This window comes from Macaca mulatta, chromosome 7, assembly GCF_049350105.2.
Source record: "Macaca mulatta isolate MMU2019108-1 chromosome 7, T2T-MMU8v2.0, whole genome shotgun sequence".
In the NCBI taxonomy this organism is placed as follows: Eukaryota; Metazoa; Chordata; class Mammalia; order Primates; family Cercopithecidae; genus Macaca; species Macaca mulatta.
This window is the reverse complement of record NC_133412.1, coordinates 148,838,994-148,857,489: the sequence shown is the minus strand read 5'-3', so window position 1 is coordinate 148,857,489 and position 18,496 is coordinate 148,838,994. Positions and strand designations below refer to the sequence as shown.

The 18,496-nt window shown below is 46.6% G+C and overlaps 1 protein-coding gene across 6 annotated transcripts in view; it reads right to left on the bottom strand.

The window, feature by feature from the left end:
- Positions 1-913: 913 nt before the first annotated feature.
- FLVCR2 (FLVCR heme transporter 2) overlaps positions 914-18,496 on the bottom strand; it is a 69,592-nt gene continuing 52,009 nt past the window's right edge. For 4 of the 6 annotated variants that reach the window (XM_028851701.2, XM_015144152.3, XM_015144154.3 and 1 more), the window contains 7 exons: positions 14,792-14,859; positions 13,454-13,557; positions 9,014-9,124; positions 7,392-7,497; positions 7,160-7,271; positions 6,554-6,609; positions 914-1,625 (listed from right to left, as the gene is read on the bottom strand). In XM_028851701.2, the coding sequence (XP_028707534.1) occupies positions 1,554-1,625; positions 6,554-6,609; positions 7,160-7,271; positions 7,392-7,497; positions 9,014-9,124; positions 13,454-13,557; positions 14,792-14,859 (629 nt within the window). In that variant the 3' untranslated portion in view covers positions 914-1,553. The remainder of the gene's footprint in view (positions 1,626-6,553; positions 6,610-7,159; positions 7,272-7,391; positions 7,498-9,013; positions 9,125-13,453; positions 13,558-14,791; positions 14,860-18,496) is intronic. The other 2 variants (XM_077941529.1, XM_077941528.1) reach the window with 1 other exon arrangement.

Here is an 18,496-nt window from a genome sequence, read left to right as displayed (position 1 = left end):
CATCTTTCTCTTTATCAAAAAGTGAAGCACACCCTCACCTCTCTTCCACACTGACCCACTACTTCTGCCAAAAGCATGAACTTCTTTATTCTATTACATACAGCACGTTCCTTGCATCCATTGCTCGAATCTGTACAAACACACACACACACACACACACTTGGCTCCTCTCAGGCAGTGGCCCAAGCACCACAGTACTGCAGCCAGCACAGGCTGCCCTGATAACGCTGAGGCCAGGGCAGTGGATGGAGCAAGACAGCATAGTGGTCACGATGGCAGTTGCCCAATGCATAGGAGAAATTACCAAAATCTCATTTTTAGGAGATATTATCAAAGCCCATGAGTACAGCCAAACAGCAGGCTAGATAAGAAAGGTCAGCTTGAGTTGGTTTAAAGGGAATCCCTTTAAGTTTAGAATACCTGATAAAGATTATCGCTCAAAGCAGGTGAGGAGAGGCGTTGGTGGTGCAAATACTGTCCCCAGCAGACATGAGATAAGCTTTTAATTCTAACAGACTCAATTCCCATTTCAAGGGGTACCTTTCCTTCTACCCCTTCCCTCTTATCTCTCAGAAGCAGCTTTGGATTTGTCAGAGTGGAATGAATCAAGATTAGTTTTCAGCAAAGGTTAGAGTAAGTTGGCTGGGATTACCCTGCCTTGGAATAAAACAAGCACTTGGGCTAATGGCTGAGATTCCCAATGCAGCATCGAGATAAAGGCATCAGAGGTGACTGTGACACACAGAAGTCCCTGGGGAAGTACTTCTGTAAAAAAGAACCTTCCCATTCCCAACTCAAGCTGCCAGAGTTCCCAGATATGGGCCTCCACAAATAGAAGGTAGCCCCCAGCACCATCACACCTAGGTAGGTAGCCCTCCCGTACAGGTATCTCCATCATGGCCACAACAAAGTCTTTTGTCAAGTTTATTGATGTTTGGTTTGCTCAGCTCTTAGGAAAGAGGGTTTGGAGACAGACCCCGATAGGCCAGGAAAATTTAGGGCCACAAGTCCTGGTGGAGCTGTTCCGATGGAGTTGTTCTAGTGGTGCTTCCTCTCCCGCAGAACTTGAGCAGTCAGTCCGATGACCCAGGAGATCACCCCGGCACAGCAGCTTGCCACTTCTTAGAATTGGGCTTCATGAGAGGCTCTTAGGACACTGGAAAGTTCAAGTTAATATCCTGAATAAGCTTTCCTCCTGTGAAAATTTTGCAGGCATTGTCCATGATGGATGGAGGAAAAGAAGGAAGGCGAGAGACCAAGCTAGGATTGACTCCAATAATTCTCCATCACCCTGTCCCAACACCAACTCCCATAACCTAAAAGGGGGTGGAGGTGGGAATCAAACGGGCATTTGGTGATAGGTGCAATTTTCTCCAACTAAATCATCCAAGCTCTTACGTGGGTTCTAGGAGGAATAGGCCATCCAAGCCACAAATAGTCCCGCTGGTTCCCTCCAAAAATATTTCTAGCGAAGCCCTTTGTGCTGGCGGTGAGAGCCGTGCCGAAGAAAAAGGTGGGGTGTTCATGTTCCCTGAGTTGTCACCACCTTCCTCTCAGAGATGATCCTCTGACACAGCAGTGGGCACTTTGCTGGTGTTGCTCTCCTCCTCCTCCTCTTGGAGTTTCTACAAAGCAAAACAAACAGGCAGTCCTGTGGGTAAAGGCACAGGACTCCACCCTGGCTGAAGCAGCTGCCTGGCCATGACTCATCAGTGGAGAATACAAGAGCCAGGGGCCACTCAGCATCCCAGAGAGCCAAGAAAGGGAACAAGAAAAGAAGCAACCAGCCCCTGCCATAAATGTCCCCACAAACACACACCACCCAACATCACGAGCTCATCAGAGGGAAAAAGGGCAAGCTTTCTATGATGCCGAGGCCACCACAAATGATCCAGCTCTGAGTGCCACTCTTCCAGGCTCACTCTCAGGACTGAAACAGAAGCAAAGCCCCTTTTCCCTCCACGTTCTGACAGCTGAAAACTCACCTCGACTAACCATCAAATCACTGTCCAAAGTGCCAGGTCTGCGATTCCCTCGGAATTTCCAACAACCCCCATTTGGAGGCAGCCCCAGGATAAGGAATACTTTTTTATTTTATTTTATTTTATTTATTTATTTATTTATTTTTATTTATTTATTTATTTATTTTTGAGACAGAGTCTCGCTCTGTGGCCCAGGCTGGAGTGCAGTGGCCGGATCTCAGCTCATTGTAAGCTCCGCCTCCCGGGTTTACGCCATTCTCCTGCCTCAGCCTCCCGAGTAGCTGGGACTACAGGCGCCTGCCACCTCACCCAGTTAGGTTTTTTTTTTTTTTGTATTTTTTAGCAGAGACGGGGTTTCACCGTGTTAGCCAGGATGGTCTCGATCTCCTGACCTCGTGATCCGCCCGTCTCGGCCTCCCAAAGTGCTAGGATTACAGGCTTGAGCTACCGCGCCCGGCATTTTATTTTACTTTATTTTATTTATTTCATTTCATTTCATTTCATTTCATTTCATTTCATTTTTAGATGGAGTCTCACTTTGCTGCCTAGGCTGGAGTGCAGTGGCGCAATCTCAGCTCACTGCAACCTCTGCCTCCCAGGTTCAAGTGATTCTCATGCCTCAGCCTCCCGAGTAGCTGGGATTATAGGTGCCCACCACCATGCCCAGCTAATTTTTGTATTTTTAGTAGAGACAGGTTTTCACCATGTTGGCCAGGCTGGTCTCAAACTCCTGACCTCAGGTGATCCACTCGCTTTGGCCTCCCAAAGTGCTGGGATTACAGGCGTGAGCCACCACGCCCAGCTGAGGAATACTATCATAATGAACATGAAGCAGATGCCACGGCAGTATGCATAATTGCATATGTAAGCTCAATGGCTTTAGCTTTCTAGGGGAGGGATGGCACAGGAATCATCTACAGGAAAGTCTTATAGGTCATACTTTTTAGGTGGGTTTGGAATTAAACATGACCTGGAAATTATCCTGTGGGGCCTCTAGGTACATGTTGCCAACCTGGGCCTTTGTCTACTGTTTTAAGAAGTACTTTGTCTGTGACCTCAAAGGTTCTTCTGATTCGCAAGAAGGCCTTGGGCACAGGTGCAGCACCACACAGCCAACACTACTCAAGGCCTAGAGGACATGCACAGGGCTAAGACAGAAGCCAGTGTCAAGTGGACAAATGGTGCTTTCTTCCCCAGGGAGTGTCTCAGTGCCTGTTTGTGGCAATGGCAACAGCTGTAGAATCCAACCTTCCCATTCTCAATCTTGCTAACACTTGGCATCAAGTCAGCCTCAGCCATGAGGAGCCATCATTCAGGCAACTAATAGTCTATTTCAGTCACTTAGTCTCCCCTCTCTCTCTGACACACACACACACACACACACACACACACACACACCACACCCGCCTCCTCCAAAGCCATCATCTTGAAATCACAATCACAAACGGGAAACAAGTTAGTGCAACTACTGTCTATGTGCTAGAAGAAAAATGGAAACCCAAAACAATAAGATGTTCATAGTCAAGGACAATCATTACCCTGTCCCAGAAGTCCTGTCTCTTTTTCCCTAAACTATACATCTCACTGATTAAAAAGAGCAGGTCTGCCCAGATCTTCTGTGTGCCCAGTCTTCACCTGACTCTGACAATGAATTTGTCTGCAGGTCTCTGAGTTACACCAGCTGCCATGGGGTGTGTAATATCACGGCTCCAGAGGAGGGCTGCTCTGTGATGGCTCTGGCTTCCTTGCTGGTGTCAGTCCCAGCATGACTTTGATCCCCCATAATACCACGCTGCCACAGGTGGCAGGGAGGTCTACAGACACATAGTGAATTACCCAGGGACACAAGACAGGTGAGCACCATTTATCGGAACCTAAGGCTCTTATTCCTACTCATCGCTATTTCCAGCACCCCACACTCAAAAGAGACTGAGCCAACAATTGTAACCTTGATTAACAAACCTGGTCCATGTGCACAAAGAGCTGGCTGCAAGAACAATGAAATAGTGGAACAACTGAAATAATGAGTGAGATGGAAATATACAGTAGACATGAGGTTGTGGTATAATGTAATAGTGTGGAAATGTTATCAAGCTATACTAACAAGTAAATAAGCAGAGTAGAAAACAAAATATACACAAGTATGTCCACGGACTACAACACTGGAAATGCTACTAGGTTATCTCTGGGAAGCAGGATTATAGGTGGTTTTTATTTTCTTCGTTTGCCTATGTCTGCCAACATAAACACAGGTTATAAAGTAAACAGCAAAACCTCATGTCATTTGACATAACACATCATATTCCAAACCGAAATCTTTCACCACGCACCTTTTCCCAGACTCACTATACATATATTTACCAAAGTATACCAAATCATTTCTCTCTTTCTCTCTCTTTTTTTTTTTTTTTTTTTTTCCCAAGATGGAGTCTTGCTCTGTCACCCAGGGTGGAGTGCAGTGGCGCAATCTCAGCTCATTGCAACTTCTGCCTCCCGAGTAGCTGGGATTACAAGGGTGCAACACGAGCCTGGCTAATTTTTGTATTTTTAGTAGAGATAGGATTTCACCATGTTGGCCAGGCTGGTCTCAAACTCCTGACCTTGTGATCCACCCACCTTGGCCTCCCAAAGTACTGGGATTACAGGCATGAGCCACTGTGCCCAGTCAGTGTACCAAATCATCATGTCCCCTTGTACACAGGATGGGTGAAAATCCATCTGCACAGTGGCCATACTATGGCCCTGAGACAGAACTAAAGAATGTCATTCCTGCTGAAAGGCCTTCCCTGTCTCCCCAGTGAATTTCCTGTTCTAGGCTCCTTCTTCCACATGCTTATCTGCTGCTGCCTGCCAACTCTAGAACGTAATAGCAAAAGACAAATAGTAAAGACCTAAAGATTATCATCTATCTGCCAACACAGATCCTTCAAACACTAAAAATATCCCTTACAGATATCTCTTGCCTTAGAAAATTGGCAAAGACTTTTCAAAATGAAAAATACTCAGTGTTGGCACTCATATGACTGCCTAGCAATAGAAATTGCTAGTACTCAAAATACCTTTCTAGAGGACAGTTTAGCAACGTATATCAAAGTCTTTGAAATGGGCATGACCATTCATCCATTTCTCCAGGAAATATGGTACTGGAGAACATGCACAAAGATTCAACTTCCAACATATTAATCACAATATTATTTGTAATAGTTCAAAACAACCTTAATGTCCACAGACAGGAAAATTGCTAAATAAATCATGGCTTATTTATATAAAGGAACACTATGCAGGCATTAAAATTACATTGTAGGCCAGGTACAGTGGCTTACTCCTGTAATCCCAGCACTTTGGGAGGCCAAGGCTGGTGGGTCATTTAAGGTCAGGAGTTTGAGACCAGCCTGGCTAACATGGTGAAACCCCGTCTCTACTGAAAATACAAACATTAGCTGGGCATGGTGGCATGCACCTGCAATCCCAGCTACTTGGGAGGCTGAGGCATGAGAATCACTTGAACCTGGGAGGCAGAGACTGCAGTGAGCCGAGATTGCACCACTGCACTCCAGCCTAGATGACAGAGCAAGACTCTGTCTCAAAAAAAAAAAAAAAAAAAAAGTATGTTGTAAGAGACTAGCTGCCTGATAAAGTGCTTGCAATAAGTGAAAAAAGCAGTTTTATTTTTGTTAAAAAATATGCATTTATATACACACATTCATATATCCATGTATATATTGTAAATGGATATAGATATGAAGCAATCAATGCAAAAAAGGCATCTCATCTCTAAATGATGCAATTACAGGATGATTTTTAAATTTTCTACACTTTTATGTATTTTTTACTTCTTCTACAAAGAGCATGTATTACCTCTATCAGTTTTTTTAAATTTTTGAAGACATATCTTACCTTTACTCTTTCTCAGATTTGAGATTCCTTTCATCATCACTCAGATTTGATACCTAACATTTTGTTTAAAGTGGTTCCCGGCTGGTTAGAACAGATGGAAAACACTTTTCTGTTCTAGGTCATACTCCTGGTCCTCTCCTCTCCTACCACACCAGCTCCTGCTTCCTGACTTGTCCTTTCAGACCCCTACTGGCCACTCTTCGGCTCCGTCCCCATGGCCCTGCCTAAGGAGTTGTCATATGCCAGGAGAGTCACAGCCTTAGGGCCACCACTGCCATGACAGAGTGTTAGAGCCAGGCTTTCCCTTCCTCCCCAGCCACTGACCCCAGGCTGAAAGCAGGGGAGCCAGAGCCTCAGGACTTGGCTCAAGATCCAGTCAGGGGTGCTGTTCAGCAGCCTGTGACAACAGTGACACACTCTGGGGATGAGGCCGGGGGCTCCAGGATGAGGGTAGGAAGTGGGAGAAGAGTCTGAGAAAGGGTAGTAAGAAAGCAATGCCAAAAAAACGCCCACTGAGGAAAGTCTTAGGATGTCATGTGTAAGTGATGAACTGGTCTCCCAGCTATGATAAAACCAGTCCCTGTGGGAGTTCTCCTTGCCCCACCTATGTTGCCACATCCTCATCAAAAGCCTTGGACCCTGACCTCAGCCCCACAAAGCTCGCACATACTCACATTCTCAGGAGTTTCTTTGTTTGCTTTCTGTCTCCGGAGATCTGGCTTAATGAATGCTAAGGTTGATAGATTGAGGAGGAAGAGAGACAAAAACACAGTTATCACGTTCATCCGAGAGAAGAAACCTTCATTTCCTAAGGGTCACAGGTATCCCGAACTTACTTCAGATATTCAAGAGAGCTGGTGGCTGAGGGCACCGTCAGCCAACTTGAGACAGCCCGAGGATCGCTGCCGTCCCTGACAGGCAGAAGCCAACAATGACGGTGGCCTTCACTTATGGATCAGGGACTTTGCACACATTGCTCTAATCATCACAGCAATCCCCATTTTACAGATTAAAAACTGGGGTTCCCAGAGGTTAGTCCACTTGCCCAAGGTCAACAGCTATGGAAGTCAGTATCACAGTCTGTGATTTCAACATGAGTCTTCTGCCTCCAAAACCCATGCTCCTTCTACCAAAACAATGTGCTGCCTCCCAAACAGATTCCCCAACAAACCCTTCCATCTGTCCCCCTACATATGTACTCCCTATCTGTTGCCCCATCGAGACACTAGGGTGCCAAATTGCCAACCTGAGCCTCATCTTGCCCTCAAGCTCCCACTCACCAGTGAGGGCTGCTCCAAGAGTAAGGAACAGACACAGGAAGATGTTCCCAGGCTTGGTTCCATAGTTGTCAATAATCTGGCCCTGGGAGATGGTAAAGATGATCCCAAATACCTGGAAAGGCATAAAGAAGATAGGAAACAAGGGCCCAGTCAACTAACTCATGAGGAGAACTGAGCTGCCATGATGCAATCCCAGCCCAGCCAGGAAACAAACAGGAAATACAAGCTCTACCTGTGCAGATATGTTGAGGAGACCGGAGGAGATGCCTTCTGATTCTGGGTACGTGAGCTCCACGGCAAACTCAAATCCCAGCGGGAGATAGCCAGTCATAAAGAAGCTGAAGTCCAGACCAGAGAAACAAGGGGATGAAGAACTTCCAGCACAAGAAGGATGGGGAGCCCACCTCCTCCCTTAGGACTCCCTTTGCTGTTTTGTTTCTTCCCACCAAGACATTACTGGGCCCTCTAATGATCTGGGCATCCTCTAAGTAAGTGGTCATACCAAGGAGAGGGGCACCCCTGAAGGCCAGGAAGAAGTTCACCGGGAGACTTTGTGCTCAGAAGGCCTCTGGGGTCCCTTGCTGCTTCTCCATCTTGCCATCAGTGACAGCCAGAGTCAGCATTTACAGAAAGGGCAAGGATGCCTGGTGTGTTCAACCTTCAGCTGAGTGACTATGTCCCGGGTACACAGGCCCTGCGCTGGTAGTGGGAAGTTCCTGGATATTGAGCAGCATTTCCATGGCCCTCTGGGACCTGGAAGGAGGAGCTTAGAGTCCTCCTTATTTCCATCCAGAGAGGAGCCAGCTGAGGACTGAGTGCCAGCGTATGCTCTCTCCCTCTTTCTCTCTTTCACATGCACATAAAGACACACACAAACACACACACACTCTCTCTCTCTCTCTCTCTCTCTCTCTCTCTCATATATACTCTCATAGGAAAATAACTGGGAAGCAAAGCTGAACAAAGACTCCTGTGAAAGAGGTATTGTTTCTTATGTTTTCTCATACAACAGGTCTAGAAAATTCCAACTTTAATTTCTTTTTTTTTTTTTTTTTTTTGAGACGGAGTCTCGCTCTGTCTCCCAGGCTGGAGTGCAGTGGCTCAATCTCGGCTCACTGCAACCTCTGCCTCCCGGGTGCCAGCAATTCTCCTGCCTCAGCCTCCCAAGTAGCTGGGACTACAGGTGTGCACCACCACACCCAGCTAATTTTTGTATTTTTGAGTAGAGTCAATGTGTCACCATATTGGCCAGGCTGGTCTCAAACTCCTGACCTTGTGATCCACCTGTCTTGGCCTCCCAAAATGCTGGGATTACAGGCGTGAAGCCACCACACCCGGCAACTTTAATTTCTTACATTTGCACCACACTTCTTGATGCCTTCATATCTATTATTGTTCTCAATCTTTCCAACAACTCGACAAGGCAGGTCACTCTTATCTTCCTTTCCAGATGAGGAAATTGAGGCTCAGAATGGTTAAGTGCTGTGCCCATGGTCTAACAGGTAGGCAGCAACAAAACTGAGACCAGGACCCAGAGTCTCTGGTTCCAAGCCCTGTGTACTTTCCATAATCCCATGTTGTCCAGGCAAAGCTGAAAAAGACTCTAAACAGGTTGTAGCCTCCAAGAGGTCGTAAAGGGTATGCTTCATGCTTCATTCCATCCCAAAAGAACAGACAGCCCAGGCTGCCTTTGGAAGTACTACAAGTACTACCAAGATCCCTGGGCACCATGTCCATATTGCCAGAAGTCAGTGAGAAGGCAGCAAAGGCATCAATATTGCATTCTAGGATGCTGGAAGCTCTAAGAGCCATGGCCTGGTGTCTTCTAATAAATAGGCCAGAGGTGAAACTTACCCCATGGTGCCAGCAGTGATGAACACTACCCACAGGTGTCCCAGGTTCAAGGTAAATGTGTACACCACCATGCCCAACAGAGTCATGATATAGACTACCAGGGTTGTCTCTCTACAAGTAGAGGCAAAGAAATTGAATCAAACACTTCTGACTTTAATAGGCTCATTCATTCATTTATTCCACAAGCATCTATTAGATATCTGCTGCATGTCAAGCCCTCTGCTACGTTCTTGGAGTTTTGTTTTGTTTTTTGTTTTGTTTTCAGAGATAGTATCTTGCTCTGTTGCCCAGGCTGGAGTGCAGTGGCGTGATCACAGTTCACTGCAACCTCCACCTCCTGGGCTCAAGCAATTCTTGTGCCTCAGCCTGCTGAGTAGCTGGGACAGTCATACGCATCACACCCGGCTAATTTTTGTATTTTTCATAGAGACGGTGTTTTGCCATGTTGGCCAGGCTGGTCTCGAACTCCTGACCTCAAGTGCTCCACCTGCCTTGGCCTGCTGAAGTGCTGGGATTACAGGCCTTACAAGGCCAGGCCTGGCCTTGTTCTTGGACATTTTCTTTCATAGAACTTTCTCTCCATGAGGGTGATGGACACTGACAGACAATGATCACAAAAAAAATTATTTAATTACATCACAATCAATGCTACAAATAAGTAAGACTAGTAAAGTATGAAGCCATCTTATGATATCTTTGTTCTGTTTCTGTAGAACCCACTTAACAATATCAAGCCGCCCCTTTACTTGTCATGTCCTAGACAGACAGGAAGGGCAAAGCCCTTTGTCCTTCTCCCATCCCTCACCAGAAAAAAGAAAAAACAGGACAAACATCAGCCATGATGAAGTGGCAGTCATGTTTAGGACTACCCCAGAAGCTGTCCAGTTATGTTCGTCTGCTTTATCCCAAGACCCATGACCATGTCAGTGCTCTCTATCACCTACAAGTTCTTTTTCTTTTCTTTTCTTTTTTTTTTTGAGATGGAGTTTCGCTCTTGTCACCCAGGCTGGGGTGCAGTGGCGTGATCTCAGCTCACTGCAACCTCCGCCTCCTGGGTTCAAGTGATTCTCCTGCCTCAGCCTCCCAAGTAGCTGAGATTACAGGCATGCGCCACCACGCCGGGCTAATTTTTTGTATTTCTAGTAGAGATGGGGTTTCACCATGTTGGCCAGGCTGGTCTCAAACTCCCGACCTCAGGTGATCTGCCTGCCTTGGCCTCCCAAAGTGTTCAAATTACAGGCGTGAGCCACTGTGCCCGGCCCAGCAAAGCTTTTTCTGTTGAGTCTGAACTACTCCACTTCAGAGAGCAGGAACTAAGAGAGAATATGCTCTCGGCCTGAACTGAGTGCTTGACTTCCAAACTCAATGTGAGAAACCTTCCCTATCTTCACCCACTCCCTGTTACATTTCCCTCTGTCGGTCCCCTCAGGAGTTCCATCAGCAAGTCTTGATTTCTATTTCAGGCTCACCCCTCCTGTGCCCCTCCAGCAGTTCTCTTCCCATGTTGCCCACCTAGGACTCTGCTGTAGCCCCAACTCCTGCAATTCGACCTGCATTCTTCTCCCTGCACTACCTAAGGCAGGGCACAGGCACTGCACATCCCTCTGCCCCTCTACCATGAACATCAGGACTCAGATGATGAAAGCTTTAAAGCTTTTCTTTTCTTTCTTTCTTTTTTTTTTTTTTTTTTTTTTTTGAGATGGAGTCTTGCACTGTTGCCCAGGCTGGAGTGCGGTGGCGCAATCTCAGCTCAGTGCAAGCTCCGCCTGCCGGGTTCACGCCATTCTCCTGCCTCAGCCTCCAGAGTAGCTGGGACTACAGGCGCCTGCCACCAAGCCCAGCTAATGTTTTTTGTAGTTTGTTTAATAGAGACGGGGTTTCACCGTGTTAGCTAGGATGGTCTCGATCTCCTGACCTCGTGATCCTCCCGCCTCGGCCTCCCAAAGTGCTGGGATTACAGGTGTGAGCCACCACGCCCAACCGAAAGCTTTAAAGCTTTTCTTTACACATCATCCCTGAAGTCAGAATCATGGTGGAGGCACCAACCGGCACACTATAGTTGTGTCAAACTAAACCCTCCATCTCTTGAGTGCCAGATTCTGTGAAGCACTTCATATGCATTTATTATTTCAATTCAACCTTTACAAAAATCCTGTAAGAAATATCTGACAATTTCTCATTTTACCAATGAAACGGAAGCTCAGGCCACTCAAGTTACTTGTCCTGAGTCACCAGCTGAACAAATGCAGAGCTGGGATGTGAACTCAGAACTGGATTTGAAACCTGTGTCCCTTCTGCTGCTGCATGCAGGAATAATGATGCACTATGTGGTTACATCTTTGGAAAAGCTCAAGGTCAGAGTCTCCAAAGGATGCTGCTCCCACCTGGTGCTTCAAAGCAGCTGCTAAGGGTAGAGGAGCTTCCTCCTCCCTTCTCGCTCCTCCCTCACCCTCTTCCCACCAACTCTGCAGAAAGCAACGTCATGGACTCCAGTCTTGCCCGATGATCCCACAAAGCTCACCAGGATGAAACTTTAACCATAGCTTCATCCTAAACCACTGACCAGTTTAGAAAAAACTATTTGTAGTCCCAGCCTGAGACAAACAGACCTCACCACCCAATTTCCAACCTCCAAACCAAACTAGACAAATCTGGGAGCCTTAGAGTGGCAAGGACTGGCTCTGAAATGATGGGATCACAGAGCTCTCATCCCACTGAAAGTAGCCCTTTCTCTGCCTAGGTAGTGGCACAGGGAGAAAAATATCTTGTGCTGACCACTGGATTTAGACATCACGTGACGCTAGGAACTGGTGACCTCCAGGTTCTGAAGAGGGATGAGAAAGTGTCCTTCCCAGTCCTCCCATTATCTTTTCTAATGCATCTGAATCATCTGGCTGCCCACGTCCCAGCCCAGCCAACATTCCAATCCCTCCCTCCTCCTGCCACAGAGCAAGCCCTGGAAAAAAGGACACTGCTATTCAGTGGTTTGGGGATGGCCAGTCCTCACTGCTCTTGTATCCGGCTGCAGCAAGCAACTAACAGATGGCAGCGATGAGACGGCGGCCAAGCCCCGCCAGCAGTAATTAGGCCGAGCCAGGCTCCTCGTCGCCACCTCCCTAGGGATGGTCTCAATTGGCCTTTGATGAGGGCAGCCAGAATGAGACCTGGTCTGACCAGAGCCTCACAGAAGCGGGTTTGTGTGGCAGAGAACAGGTCAGCCACTGTCTGATGCCTGCAGACACAGGGAACTTTGAAGGCCTTGACAGAGCAGCCGGGGACACTGCTCTGCCCAGTACAACACAGCCCAGGAGCTGCCCCACCAGCCAGTGCTAACTGAGTACCCAGTGAATGGGCAGCACTGGAAAATCACAAGGGAAGGATGTCGGGCTGCTGTTCGCCAGAGCATTTTCTCCAAGGCCAGCTGCTGAATGGAGGAACTCAGGCTGCTTTTCACAAATGCAGATTCTTCTGCTGATTTGGCATCCACGGGGTGGGTAGTGGCCTGGCATTCACTAAAACCTTTTAATTTTTTTTTTTTTTTTTTTGAGCCAGGCTAGAGTGCAGTGGCGTGAACTCAGTTCACAACAACCTCCACCTCCTGGGTCAAGCGATCAGCGATCCTTCTACCTCAGACTCCCAAGTAGCTGGGACTTCAGGTGTGTGCCATTATGCTTAGCTGGTTTTTGTATTTTTTGTAAAGATGGAGTTTCAGCATGTTGCCCAGGCTGGTTTTGAGCTCCTAGATTCAAGCAATCTGCCTGCCTCGGCCTCCCAAATCACTGGGATTACAGATGTGAGTCACTCTGCCTAGCCTGATAAAACCTTTTAATATAGCTCCAGGCTCTTAAAAAAGCACTGGGCATTCTATGTTACAATATTTACCAAATATTATGTTACAAAGTATGTTACAATATTTATCAACAAAGTATAAATAATTGCAAGATAATATACACTGCAAACTGGAGAAAGCTCAGAGCACCTTGGTTAACCCCATGGAGTCCAAAAGGTGCCATGAGAACAGGGCGGTGAAATCACCTCCTCCTCATCTCCACTCTTTGGGGTTTCCACAAACACTTCCCACTACTGAGATGTTTTTTTCCCATTCATTTTCATTTCTCCCTCCGCTACCGCTTTCACAAAGCTACTTAGAGAGTGGGGATGGGGAAGAGGACTATGCTAGGCCTTCAGGTCCAGTAGCTCTCATCTTCTTAAGATCCTGTGGGGATCCTATGGGATCTGTGGGATCCCCATAGAATCTTAAGAAGGGTATAGCTTCCTTCATTTGATAAATGAGGAAACTGAGGCTCAGAGAAGTCAAACTTGAATGACCTGCTTGGCCACTCAGGTCTCCAAACAATGACTTGGAGCCACATTGCTTATGAATATGTCATTTCAAAAAACAGGTCCCCAATTCTCAGTCCAAGAGGATGAGTCACTTACTTGTAGGTTTTGGACCTATCCAGCCAGATTCCTGAGATCACAGCCCCAAGCATTCCTGCAATGACGATGGTCAGGCCAATTCTTCCAGCATTCACTTCTTCCCCCTGGGGAAACCATAGCCCCAAAGATCACCCGGCGATGGGACAAGACTCGGGACAGAGAACAGTCACCATGGGGTGAAGGAACAAAGGCAGGTAACTCAGGCTCCATCAGAGTCAATATTCAGAACGTATCAGGACAAGATGGCCTATAAGAAGATGGCCTGGGAGAAAATTCTAGAATAACTACTCCTCCCAACAATATAACCCTGACTGTGTGTGCATGATATTGGATGCTGGAGTGACAGGGATGAACCAAATCTGTTCTTAGAACTACTTTTAGGCAAATTTTTTAAAAACCATAAACCTCACAGCAACTCTTCTATCTTATCTGTCGTTAATTCCATTTCACAGATGGGGAAATTAAAATATATATGTTAAAATTTCCATTCTTAGGTTTTTTTGAACTATCAATGCCAAGAGGAATGGAAAGATAATCGTTATATATTTTTGAGTGCTTACTATAAGCCAGGCACCATGCCTAAGGTTTTATATCGTTTCCTCATTTACTCCTCGCCATTCCCCATCATAAGTGTTAGGAGTCAGTCTTCTCCATTTTGCAGATGAAGAAACAGGCACAATGAGATTAACCTACTAGCCCAAGGTCACAAGGCATGTGTTAAGTTCAGAGCTAGGATCTGAACGCAGGCCTTTGAACTCCAAAACTAGAACACTTAGCCACATAGGCTACCACTTCTGCAAGTGTGAGAGCCTAGTCCTTTCAAAAGAAGGTTGGATCTCCCTATTCCTGACTCCAGGCCACTCAGTATTCCATTCCCAGCATCCAGCCCAGGCCTTGTGGGTTCTGGAAACATTTAAATTCAGAAATTTTTTTTACATATATTTGCCAACAGTGTTGCCAGGCACTATGCTGTATAATAAATACATGTATCATATATAATTATGTATATATACACAAGTGTCATTATTTACTCTCTGATCCTAAAAAGAATCTTGCAAGAAGTAATTATGCTTCTTTTGCAGAAAAAAAAAAAAAAAAAGAGAGAGCTCAGAAACACTAACTAGCTTGTCACACTGTCAAGCCATCATACAGCTTAGTACCGCCAAAACTAGGGTTGAGATCCAGGGCCATCTCCCTTCAAATCCCATAAGCAAACCACTATATCACGCTACCTAGAACTGGGGGGAATGAAGACTTAAAAGTCATCCCAGGTTCTGCCAAGACAGACTTAGAAACTGTATCATCTTGAGGTCCAACATGCTTAGGGAACTCCCTTACCGGGTAGTGCCAGATCACCATGCGATTCAGCAGAGTGGACAAGGCATAAAAAGCACCAGCATTCAGACCTGAAGGAGGGAGTGAGAAATACAACATTAGGGTCAGCTTTCTTCCGGGCCATTGCTAACTTCTCCCCCAGCATCTGGGGGGTGGGCAGAAATCCTCATCCCACTGCCACTCTGAGCAGCATCCTCAGAGAAGAAAACACCAGGGAGGTCTGAGGCTACTCTGCAGTTTTCTCAAAGAAATACTTCAAAACAACCAAAAGTAACCATTTAACCTTCCCTTAGCCACACACTATTGCTCTCTGATCCCCTTAATTTGCCCTGGAAAATAGACTCTGTGGAGTATTACTCCCAGGGCAGAGTCATCTACATTCTTCTTAAGCATTGGGTAGATCTAAGGGGTGGTCAGTAGGACTCCTGGACACCCTCCTCCTCCTCCTGATGACCCTGCCCCTTCTTGAGGCTGCTCCAGACCTCTGACCTCTGACACCACTCCCTCTGCAGGTGGTTTCTCTCCTCTTTCTCCATTCCTTCTCCAACTTTCTTTGCTGATTCAATGTCACACAAAATCTATTACATGAAACTAGAAGAGACCCTAAAGAGCATTCAGTTGACTCTCCTACTTTACCAATTCATTCACCAAAGGAGCACCTAGAATATGCTGTGAAAGGCTGTATCTTTAGCCAATAAGGTCATTTGCCCAAAGCCATACAGCAAGTGAGTAGCTGAGACTGGAACTGACCCAAAGGAGCAAAGGCCTCCTGGCCTCCTTTCAATGGTGGTGATGGTGATGATGACAATGGCAGCTGCACATACCTATGAATTAGACACTTTATAACAACCCTAGAAAGTAGGTAGCATTATCATCACCATTTTAGAGATAACAAAGATGCGCACACAGTTAAAACAACAAATACAACCACTCCATAATGCCCACCGGGGGTCTTTCTAACGTTAACTAAACATTGAGGCTCACAGACTACCACCGGCACGCTCTATATTAGATTCACTTGGGAGGGTGTAAGTCAGGACACAGCTTGTGGGCAGGGTAGCCTCAGGAGTTCCTCTTCGATGGAACCAATCCATAGAACCCCAGTTCACACAGCCTTCCAGAAGCTACTCTCTTTCTGATGATGGCTAACATGCAAGGAAAGGTGAGTATGGCAACCACCCTAGCTTAATGCTCACAGGCGCCACCATTACTTGCAACAATTCTGTAGGCGTAGCTTCCAGGGGTCCCATAAGTGACAGGCCAGTGAAAAGAGTCATTGTACTCAGGGAAGCACAAAGAATGGCTTCCCACAAGAATGAATAAGTCTCCCTGTCCATTTGTATCACCAGAGGACATTTTTATCATAAGCAATGTTGCCTAAAGGTAGTTACACACTCCCTTTATCAGGTTCGCAGGGGGTAAAAGATACAAAGTTAAGCAAAGGTCAAATTCTCTTGCAAAATGGGAAATAATTTGTTTTGCAATCACACAGCTATTAAGTGATGGAGCTGGATTTGAACTCAGGCCGTGTGGCTCCAGAGTTCTTAATCACTCTGCTTTACATCCTCACAAAGCTGACTCTTGAATCAGATTTTCTCAGCTCAGGTCACTGAACAATTTCCTCATGTCCCAGCCTCTCCCAGTGGGTTACCCCAGGAATGCAACAAGGTTGGGCCCAATGCAGCCTCCTGAGCAGCACAGAGCCACAGTGGGCCAATAAACCCAGACATGTCCCCACATGTCACTACAACTGTCAGGCTGATGGTTGCAATGATCATGAGGCTCTCAGCAACATCTCATTCAAGCAGCATTCCCATCTAATCTTCATAGCACACACTCAGCCACTTAGAAAGTCCATTTCTGAGTCAAGAGGTCCCACAAGGAGACATTCCTGAAAAGCCAAGTGAGGCGGAGTATGGGAAGGAGAAGAAAGAAAACAGTCTCCTCCCCTCTTCCCATTCATTCCTCCCGCTCCTCTCTAAGCCTCTTGCCCTAGTCTGACACTGCAAAGGGTGAGGAATGTTCCAACTCAGGCTTAGCTTCAGGTGGAACAGTTGCTCTCCTAACTGGGATGAGCCAAGGAGGGCAGAATCCACAGAAAAAGGAAGGAAATTATCCAGAAGGACTGGGAGCAAAAAAAATATGTATATATACACCAATGCTTTCACTGGTCCTGATAAAGGTCTGGAGAACAGAGTGCTGAATGAGTTGACCTATACTGCTGCAGCTGAGTGGTTTTTCTGGGGCTCAGTGGTTTAGTGAAATAGTTTCCAAAGTGTGGTCTCTGTTCCACCCCAGACCTACTGCAGCAGAAACTCTGGGAGTGAGGCCCCCGGCAATCTGCATTTGAACAAGCCTCCCAGGTGATTCTGATCGTGCTCCAGGTGGAAGCACTGGCTCCCTAGAGCAGTGTGGTTAACCAACAGCCATCCCTGCTCCAGGCCAGACAGGAGACTGAACTGGGGTTAAAGGGGGGTGGGAGGGAAGGAAGAGCAGGGGTTCATCCTGGAAGGCTGCCAATCTGTTCCACTGTTTCTGCAGCCCCACCTTAGAGGAATCAGGAGCTTATGCATGTGTTCTGAATCCATCTTTGGTCTAGATGTCCCTCACCATATTGTCAAAGGTTGCCAGACATGGTTAACCAAGTCCACTCTACTGCCTAAACACAGGGGTTTGGCATTCCACACAGAAAGGCAGGAATGAAATGCATGCTCCTTCCTGTGTGAGTACCTCTTATAGGAGTACAGGTGACTGCATTCTATTCAGGTCTGATCATCCTCAGCAAGGTGAGACTGCTGGGCCAGGGAAGAGAAAACGTGATCTCCCCTGAAAGGCCTGGTCATTCCTGGAATCAGTCGCCTGGGAGAAGTGCCACTTACTGAGAAGGCAGGCTTTAGAGAGGCAGAAAGGACTCTGTCATCATTCTGAGTCTCTTTCTCTCCTTTGTCAAAAACAATGTTTTTCTTTGTAAAAAAATTTTTGGGGTCTCACTATGTTTACCAGGCTGGTCTTGAATTCCTGGCCTCAAACGATCCTCCCACTTTGGCCACCCAAAGTGCTGAGATTACAAGTGTGAGCTACCAAGCCCAGCCAATAACAGTTTTATTCAAACTGTGTTCCAGTGACTACTGACATTAGAAGTCCTTAAAGTTTAAAAATGCAGATTTTGAGGCCCTACCATAGACCTACTGAATCAGAATCTCTTGGAATGGGGCCCAGGAATCTGCATCTTCAGCAACTACAACAGTCAAACCCCAATGCACTTGTTAAAATGTCTGGAATTTGAGAATACATGGCCTTCAAGATGCAAAAGATCAGGGACCAGACCCAGGCTCCCAGGTGGTGGGGTTAACATGGAGGCAGTGGGATGGGAAGGGGCTTCAAGACCCATCACACAGCTACCTCAGAGGTTCTCAACTCTGCTGCAAGTCAGAATTATCTGGAATGCTGGGAGAAAGCAGATTCCTAGGCCCCAAACCAGACTTTCTGAATTTGAATTTCCAGAAATCTATGTACACATTCAATCAAGCACTCCAGGAGGTCCTGTCCCCAAGGAAGTCTGGGAAACACTGACCCCAGATCATATCTTTGGGTTTTGGTTATTCTGCATTTCCCTTTAGTTCTTGTTTTAAAGGGCCAGCCTGATCTTGACAAAGCTCCCAGGAATCCGGAGAAGGATTTTATGCCCACTCTTCAGCTAGGATTTTA